The 10,205-nt window shown below is 39.0% G+C and overlaps 1 protein-coding gene across 1 annotated transcript; it reads left to right on the top strand.

The window, feature by feature from the left end:
• The first annotated feature begins 4,840 nt into the window (after positions 1–4,840).
• LOC125306755 (C-type lectin domain family 4 member E-like) lies at positions 4,841–9,495 on the top strand. The gene is made up of 5 exons (XM_048262268.1): positions 4,841–4,883; positions 5,705–5,850; positions 5,925–6,037; positions 7,910–8,082; positions 9,287–9,495. Exons 1-5 carry the CDS (start codon positions 4,841–4,843, stop codon positions 9,493–9,495), a joined length of 684 nt encoding a protein of 227 aa, XP_048118225.1.
• The last annotated feature ends 710 nt before the right edge of the window (positions 9,496–10,205 follow it).

The raw sequence follows: 10,205 nt of genomic DNA, 5'->3' as shown, positions 1-10,205 counted from the left end.
CAACACCTCATTTTTACTTTTTTGTGTTTAACTAGGTGGCGCTATACATGAAATGAGTGGTTATGGAATGGGTTGACATAGCCCTTTGAGATCAACATACAAAAAAAAATGGGCCTCCTAAACCCTACGGTTCTCGAGATATTCACAGAAAACTGTCTGCCCTACCCTCCTTTCGGGGGGTCCAGTCCAGCGGGGGGGCTACAGATCAAAACGAAAACAGGAGGTTCCATGCTATCCATGTGGGGTTACATGCCCACCAAGTTTCGTGTACCCCGGTCTTACAGTGTCCCGGGAATCCTTGACGGAAATTTGGACATGCGAAAAAAAAAAAAATCTGACTAAACCTATCGCTGCGCGGCGGTCATAATAAAATGCAACGACAAACTGTGAGCGCCCCTTTGATAGTCAATGCAGTAAAGTGCAACGACACTGTTACCGGCAATACTGGGATCCCCCTCAAGGGGGCCCCTCTCAGTAGTCGCTGACAGCAGCCAGCCAGCCAGGTTTGTGGTCTCTGCTGCTGCCGTGAAAATATAAAACCTCGGCAGTCATAATGAAGCGGAGTTATGCGTCCGGAAGCCAGAAGAGAAAGGAAGAGGATGACAAGAAAAAACAAGATAGTGGTAAGTGATAAATTACACTGGATAAAATCAAGGGCGCGGGAAGGTGGGTGCTGAGGGTGCTGCAGCACCCCTTGCTTTTTGTTAATATAGGCCTACAAATTCGCAGTTTGTCATTATATTTGTTGTCAAATAGGCAAATAGCAAAAAAGGTTATGGATAGCTTTGAATATAGCTATCCATAGATTAAACATTATAGTCTAGCTATAGAAGTGAAAGTGACGTGACTCGCTGAGGAGAGACGTTGCAAGCAGGCTAGTTGACTTCGAGAAAAGAATATTAGGCTACAGAAAAGAATACAGGATTTTTGTTCTCTCCCGGCAGTAAAGACAGTAGATTCAGTGTTTAAAATGTAAATGCAAACTAAAGGTAGGCTAACTATGCATATGACCATCCAGAGGCTGCTGATCTGTCAAAAATGATGAAGATCAAGATGGTTTTATTGTTGCTGCCATTATTACCACAAACACGAATTGATAACGAGACCATGGCGATCATGGGTTATATCTTGCCTGCTTATTAGGCCATGCACCTGTTAGAACTCCGTGTAGCATGCATACTGCCAGTTTCCATATGCCATCACCAACTAGTTCGCACTTTGGATATATCGTTGGATGGGACATTCCAGAATTAGAGGACATTTTGGCATTTACACTTCTTAAATCATTATTTTCTATTTTAACATTTTATGTTGAATATTTAAGAAATATAGGTCATAAACTACTAAATTATATGATTTGTCAAGCTAAGGCATCAACGGTACTTTTTCCACCTCATATGTTTCATTTGCTGTGTACATGTAGTTACGCAACCCTGTTACAAATACAAAATAGCATGAAAAAAGTAAATTTTTAAAATATTTTTCAGTAAATCCTTTTTCATTCAATAAAGGAAGTCATTTTACACTGAATAGTCATATGATTTCAGGTAAGATTGTTAATATATATTATATATGTTAATTAGACTAACTATCAAAAGCTTAATTATCTTTCATTTGAACAGTGACATACAGTTTTTTTTTATAATTCCAGTATCTATTCTCAAATATGCTCAGATACATTGTGCATATAATCATATAAGCTGTTCTAAGGACTATTGATGTAATTTTTGGTGTGATAGCAAAATTACTTACCATTATTTATCCTTGTTTTAATAAAAACAAAAATTGTAACAGGGTTGCAAATTGAGTCATAACATCATAAATCTGTAGAAATCCATTACAAATTCATTCTGATATTAGGCCTATCTATTGCAAATAATCACAAATATCTAACCAAAATGTGTTTATTTTCAGCTGTAATTGAATCTCAACATGTATTTTAGCACACTATGCTGTAATGACGCTGTACTAACAGAAGAAAATCTGGCAATTTATTTAAAATATGTAAATAATGTTTAATTATACAAATAAATTCATTTTTATAATTTAACTCAGCATATTTAATCATAAATATATCATAGTTAACAAAATATACCCTGATAACTATGATAATAACCATGTTACTTTAATTAGAGTAACAGGGTTGCGAGTAACAGGGTTGCGAGTAACAGGGTTGCGAATTAATGCTAATATAGCATCTACCTTATGAACAGAAGCTAGCTGTAAAATTTAGCTATTTTACCAAGGTCAAGGACCAATGTGGTTATACAAATACAGAAAATAAAAATTTAAATTATTCAACATTAATCTTAAAACATGAGTAACAGGGTTGCGTGGTTAAGCTTTACGTACTCAATTATCCCAGAAAAGTTTGAAAATATATTAAAATTGGAAGAGGACACTCACCTTTTGTCTACCCATGTTTTTTGAAAATGATTGGATGATGTCATTTCTTGTTTGTAATATGACATAATATTTTAACCCTTTATCAGCCAGGCAAAAATGGTATTGGTAACAGGGTTGCGTGCACATTCGGGGACACAACTTCATGGCACAATAAATAGTATTTAAAATATGTTATAATCAAAGAAATTCTTTTTTACAGATACAATAGATGCGTATCCACAAAATATTGCAAAAGATAATATATTAAAGACTTATTTTAGCTGTTCAATTTGATTTAAAATTTGGTCATCAGGAGCCGGGGACAGGATAAAAACCCCATTTTAAGGGGTGTTCCAGAACTAATCAGTATTTTTAATCATGTAAAGGAACCACTTTTCCCCAGCAGATGATTATGTTTTGCTTTATGACAGTTTCACTTGCAGGTTATGTGAATATTTTTGTTATTTTGGACTTGAGTATTTGAAATATCAGGGGGGAGACACCAAATGTCCTCTAATTCTGGAATGTCCCGGATTGTGAAAAGCCCAATTTCGAATACCAAACGACAACAGATGAGGTAGGATGCATCTTTTGCAATTAGTTTTTGGTAAGCCCACGACCTCACGTATGGCTCAGTTTCTGTTAGTGTCAGGCAATGTGGCTGATCTAGCCCAAATCCACTAACCTGTTGCCTATCAGTAGACATGTCATCTCGAGTTCCACGACAGCTTAGCTAGTGCCACCGAAATATGACACTGAAATCCTTTCACTAAGGGATCCTTTTCACATCAGGTGCGCCTGTCTAATTCTCAAACAGCAGAATGCTTAAATGCTATGTTAAGCTACAAGTAGGCCTAGGTCAATGTATAACATTAGCTTGGGATGTTTTTACAGTAAGCATTGGTAGTTGTGAAAGCAGTTGCATCCCTTCTAAATATCAAAATATGTAAATGCTAACATATCTTTTCTTTCTCCCTCAAGGTGCTTTGCTTAAATTTCTCAGCCCTCAGGCTCTTCCTAAGGATACCTCCACTGATGAAGATGGCTGAAAGGTTAATCTTATGTGTGTGTGTGTGTGTGTGTACTTGTATTCATGTTGGATTTTTAAATTGCTATACAACCTGCACTCTTTATAGTTTGAACAATGCATCCTGCATAAGATGGCAGTGTTTTATTTTCTCATTTTATGAGAACTGAAAAATGTTAATGTGATTGTGTGTGTGTGTGTTTAAGTATGTTGGACTTAGTTATTGTGCACTTTTTTACATTTATATTGGATTTTATGGTACGGTGGTGTTTTTGCAAATGTTCAAAACTAATGCACAGTATATATATGCAACTGCAGTATTGCACTGTCAAATTTTGTTGAAGACAACTGGATGTAGATGGATCTTTTTTTAATTATAATTTTCCCTACCTACCCAAAACATCTGGGGGGTTGTATGGAACATGCTGGTGGTCCTTATCTGGCCCCTGGACATTATGTTTGACATCCCTGATTAACATTTTGTCCCTTCAAATCTGAATGTGATTAAGGACCAAGTATAACGTGTTTTTTTAATCGCATTAATCACATGCTGCCAAAGACTTTTATTTTACACCATCATTGTTCTGTTATTAATGATTCTCTTTGGCTGCTACTATTTTGACCCTTTAATACACCCTTTCTTGCCCTCAAACTGCCACAGACACTTAGGCTTCTGAATGGTGCATTTTTACTTTAAAACAAATAAGCAAAAAGAAATTCCCAGTCAGCTCAGTTGTCATGGAATAACATTATCACCGAAGCACTTTAAGCTATAATCTACAAGCTAAACATTGTTTACACTGCTACACTGTCACACATAGTTAACTGAACTGAACATAGTTAATGGAGATTTAGGCTATTTCTGTTTGTTAGCCTATGCACTTCATTGAAATGTGCTGTAGGCCTAGGCTTTTTCTAGGATTTTGTGCATGCACTTGTGCATATTTCTCAATATGAAAAGTTCCTTATCTGAACTCAAAGATAATGAATATATGGAGTATGTTATGCCCTTTATAATGTGTGTACATGTTTTGCATGCACTTCTGCTGTAGCATTTATTTCAGTTTATTCCACTATATTTCTGAAGAAGACATTGTCTTGCCTCAGGCCTGATGCACATCTTTTGAAATTTCATTTGAAATAATCAAATAAGTCTTCAAATTAAGTTGATAAACATTTCCACTGTATGAAACAAGGAATGATAGCACTACAGTCTCTGAATCAAACATGAGACGTTTGTCCCCTTTAGGCTACATATAAAAAAGCATCTCTGTGATATTTTTACTTACTTGCACGTACGTTCTGACACCATATAACCACAAACCAAACACACACACACACACACACACACACCTGACATAACAAGATTAGCAACACCAGAAAAGGAAGCATACAGTATTATCACATGTCTGAACAGTGCATGCCATGATGGACCACCTTGCAGAAGATGCCTATCACAGCCTCCAAGAGGGTGAGAGAGATAAGGGAGCGGTTTATGAGGCCTTACAATTTAAAACAGCAGCAATCAAAAGAGGTAAGAAAAGACACACCAATTTGAAATTAAATTCTTGTTTTACAGTGACGGCAGAAAATAATAAATGGTCCGCTATAGCTGTTGGATCACCCTGAGAGAGGATGTGATGTAGTACAGTATGGACCCTTTCAAGAGAGTTCCATTATCAGCATCATAGTTGGCCCCACAAGACTTCCTTTTTAACATTCCATATGTTATCTTAATGCAGAGGAAGTAGATTGGGGCCCAAATAGAACGTTCAAGCATTGTTTTTGTTTACCTTGTTGAAAGGGTCCATATTCTTATTAAACTTATTTAGCTCTCTTTTATTACCCAAATTCTAATCTTCTCAGCATCCAATCAGTATTTCAATCTCAATATTTTATGTCTTGCAGATGTACCATCAAAGAGAAATGTCTGTGTTCCCCTGGCAATGTGTCTGGGACTGCTCTGTGTAGTCATAGTTTCTACTGTCTATCTCAGTGTCAGACGCGCAGTCATTAGAAACCAATTAGAAAACAGTTTCTACAATCTCAGCCAAGAAATGGAGCTATTGGAATCCTCTTTTAACAAACTGAAGCATGAGAAGGGCCAGATCCTAATCAGTCACAACAACTTGACCAAGGAGAATGACAGGCTTTGGAAAATAGTATCTAAGCTTGGTGAGTAAAACCCTGTCTCAAAGAAAATGCAATTTGATGAATGTAAGTATGCATGTACGTGTATGTAACTACAAAAACAACAACAAAGATATATATATTGTGTTATACATTTCATAGAGAGAGACTGCTGCCCAGAGAATTGGTGGAAGCACAGCTCTAGCTGTTATTTTATCTCAGCTGTGGAGAAAACCTGGAATGAGAGCAGACAATACTGCAGAGAGAAAGATGGAGACCTGGTGATCATCAATAGCAAAGAGGAACAGGTAACTGGGACAAGGAGAAGATAGAGATGCGTTACGTGTGCATCAGTGAATGAAAATGACATGTTTTCCCACAGGAGTTCTTAAATGACAACATGAAGGAGGGCATGAAGGAGATTTGGATTGGCTTGAGTGACACAGACACAGAAGGAGTCTGGAGGTGGGTGGATGGCACCCCATTAACTGGGAGGTAAGAGCAGGGACGTGCACAGACAGGGCAGGGGCTCAAGTAGAAAAAAAGTCCACTTCTCATATTTTTTTAAAACGAAGATTGCATTAAAACACATGGATAATATAGTAGAAAATCTCAGACTTAAAGGAGAATTCCGGTGTGATATTGACCTAAAGTGTATTGAAACATGATACCGAGTGTGAACGTATGTCTCATAGCCCATCTCGGCTTGTCCCCTGCACTCCAAAATCTGGCGCTAGTTAGCCGATGCTACCAACAGCTTTTTCAATAGTGGTGCTTCGGCATCGGGCTAGCCATGCAAATAAATCACTTGGAAATGCATGGATTCCAGTTTCTTCCAGTAGCAGCAACTGGAATCCATGCATTTCCCTGAATTATTTTTGGAATCTGATCCCTTATCATACCTGTTCATTCTTACTCGTTGCTCGATTTATCGTGACTAAATTCAAGATGGCTGCAAACGCTAAACTTGTGAAGATACTGTCTGTATAAATCGTCTTGTAAGTAAACTACCAGTGCTTTTTCAAAGTTCTCAATGTCTCGTTTTAAATGTCAGGGCCCTCGGAAGTCTACCAATGAAGTGTGGAGATACATTGAGCCTCATAAATGGGTGTAAAACAGTGATTTATTTGCAAGGCTAGCCCGATGCCGAAGCACCACTATTGAAAAAGCTGTTGGTAGCATCGGCTAACTAGCGCCAGATTTTGGAGTGCAGGGGACAAGCCGAGATGGGCTATGAGACATACGTTCACACTCGGTATCATGTTTCAATACACTTTAGGTCAATATCACACCGGAATTCTCCTTTAACCGATTTATGAAAATACCCTGACACTCATGCAAATGTTCTTAAAATATTTCTACAAAATAATCTATTCACAGAGAGATAAAGGTACAGGCTATTACTACTAGAAGGCTATTATACATTCCCCTATACATTATTAGATAAGGAGCCTATACAATCAAAATTATGTAGTTACTGTTTAAGGCTAGCCTAGAAATCTAGACGCGCCCCTAGCGCTAGTCTAGGGCTAGTCTAGCAACTCTCCGTTGGCTTGTGAGCTCCAGAAATCGAAACTTAATCAGGACATTGAAATCGTGTATAGAGTCGTTTGGTGGGCTTAAGATAATGATTGATGGCAGAGTTGCAACGGTTTGGCTTGAATTCCCTGCTACTTGAAAACAAATATCCTATTAAGGCCCTATTATTGCAGAGGGAATTTGAAAGACAACCGATTATCCCGCCCCTCGGACTGAGCACTGCGAACGGTGAGTGCCCAGACCCTACATTTTAATGTGGGTCTGACTCGCCAGGCTAGTTTCAGGCAGGACATCACAGGCAAAAGATTCTCCCTATAGGCTACATGTCAATTTTAATAATTCGGTTTACTATGTCTTTTTACTGTAATGGAAAGATTTTTAGTTTTGTTTTGTTGTAGCTGTAAATCTGTTTGCAATGCATCTTGTACCCTAAATTCACCAAACAAGTAAATCTGCTTATTTAGACTTAGCTGTAAACTTGAGGCACTAGTAGTTTAGTCATCCGTTCACCAGCACTCATCTCCACACAAGCCAAGAAATACCAATAGAGGAGGGCACCAGAATGCAAAATCAACAAAGTCTAATCTTCTGACCTCATAATTTTTGTTTTCTTTGTTCAATCATTAGTTTTTGTCAGGGAATCTGTGTGCAAACAGCAACATGCATAGCATATTCAGTATTTTTAAAACACTCCAGGAAAAAAGGGCACTGTCTCTCCTGGAAGAAAAAGGGCAGTGGCTCAAGCCCCCTTTGATGTCTATATGTGCACATGCTTAGGTGAGAGACATGTTCATGTAAAAGTTCTTTACACCATCATACCATTCACAGTTGCAGAATGTGGAGAATGGGAGAACCAAACGACAGTGATGGGAATGAGGACTGTGCTGTTTTCTGTAGAATTACTCCATCAAGCCCACAGCACTCCTCCATTATACATGGCCATCCAGCTACCCTCCAGGTCTGGAATGACGTCCCCTGCTTCCGGCCAATGCCCTTTATCTGTGAGCGGAAACAGCTGTGACCAACTGTGTCAACTGTGGAAAAGGTGATACCAAACTGTTCCAGTGAAACTGACTAATTGTCCTAATCATTGCAATAGAATTCAAGTGTGTGATTTACTCCAGTTTTGCTTCCTGTTATCCTGTTTCATACTTTCAGTTCAGTATTTTCAATTTTGGACATACTGTAATCTGATCATGCCCAGACAGATCATTTTTCAACCAGAGTCATGTCTTTTGTGTTAATTACGAACATTTTCGATGAACTTGTTTTTGCATGTTTTATTGGCTGGATGAGAGCAGTCCATTGCAATATACATCAAAAACAGGGCCACAATTTATAAGTAGTTAATGATTCATGCATGCTTATGGACATATATTTAGAGTGGACTTCTCTTTTCTCGGCAAAGGACGTGCATTAGTTAAAAAAGGCCAATCACACGTTTAATCTAATCTAATTTGATCATAGGTTTTGGCCAATCACACTGTCGTGATGTCATAGCTGTGCAACTGGGAGAAAATACATGGCAAAACCCCCCCGTAATGCATGGTTCTGCACCTTGCTCACACAAAATTAAACCGAGGGTCTATTTGCACCCGGGTACTAGTTGCACTCAGATTTGAAAACCTGTGTTTATTCATCACGTCTGACAATTTGATGTTGCTTTTCTGCTTTAGTTTAGCTTACTCCTATTGTTTTGCAATCGGTTATTCAAGCTCTACATAATAGAATGAGAACAATTACAATTACTGTAAATACTGTATAATCAAATGTCCTCTGCATGTGAAATTTGGCGAAAATAAACCATTGAACCTGCAATATTAGCCCAGCATTGCCTGCATGTTTGTCATGGACAATCATATGAATCATTTGCCATCATATCCGTGTTTGGACCTGGACCATCACATGTTTGGTACTTCTTTTGGCCACAAGTTGGTGCTGGGATCCGTTCCCAGGCCGGATATTCCTTATTGCTTGACTTTCACTTAGCCTACTTGTTTTGCTATAGTGTGCATTCTAGCTAGCATTGGCTAGCTCATTTAAAATACAAATAATTTAATAAAAAGAATTACTCATTATTAAATAGTATTTATAATATTAAATAATCTACTGGCCACATGGACTTTGTTTGAAATAAACCATAAATAATTAAGTCTTAGTAAATAAGATTGGATAAGAATATTGTGAACATAGTCTTCATATTAGCTTCCCATGCTGTCACACCGGCACCGGGCTCTCCCTCGGCCACGCCCCCTCATGCCACACCAGCACCTGACTCTCCCTCGGCCACGCCCCCTCATGTCACACCAGCACCTGACTCTCCCTCGGCCACGCCCCCTCATGCCACTCCAGCACCTGACTCTCCTACTGCCACACCCCTCGGCCACGCCCCCTCATGCCACTCCAGCACCTGACTCTCCTACTGCCACACCCCCGCTTTCCCCAGTCACATGGAATCTCTCACACTCACCTGCCTATTAGCTCTACTCACCTGCAAGCAATCACCACATCATTAACTCTCCTACAAAGGTTTCCCGCATTCTCCAGTCTGTGTCTGGCCTCGTCAATCTTGGACTCAAGGATTTATGCTGTGCTCCTCTGTTTCCTGCCTCTTCCAGTTTGCGTGAGCTCTTTTTTTTAGAATTTGTTCATATTTCCTTTGAAATTATCTTCTGAGCTCTTTGAAAGACTGAATCTTTTAAGTGTTTAAAGGGACACCAGGCAACGTTTTCGTGTTAATTACTCATCTTCGCAAGTCGGTATATGGTTAAATGACTCATTACAGGGCGAATAAAGACTCTCTCGCCCGCCCCTACTGCCTGTAGGAAGAATATCCCGCTTGCAAGTTCAGTGTATCCTACCCGCCGACCGAAACAGGATCAGTTTACATCCTACATCCACAGCACAGGCAGGCTAACGGAACGCTAGCGATTGTTGCAAATGTGTGTATAATGGCAGAGCCGGCGAAGAAGCAGCGAAAATCCTTGACAGAAGATGCAAAGAAAAGGATTTAAGAGCTTCAGACCGAGCAAGGGGGAGTTTCGTAGAGAAAAAGCATCAGGCTTGTCTGGTGTCCCTTTAATCCTTGGTATTCTTTTGCATTTGGCTGAATTATCCTCTGAAC

The sequence above is a fragment of the Alosa alosa genome, chromosome 1 (assembly GCF_017589495.1).
Source record: "Alosa alosa isolate M-15738 ecotype Scorff River chromosome 1, AALO_Geno_1.1, whole genome shotgun sequence".
Classification (NCBI taxonomy): Eukaryota; Metazoa; Chordata; class Actinopteri; order Clupeiformes; family Clupeidae; genus Alosa; species Alosa alosa.
The sequence above is the reverse complement of the archived record's forward strand: the minus strand, read 5'-3'. Positions and strand labels throughout refer to the sequence as shown.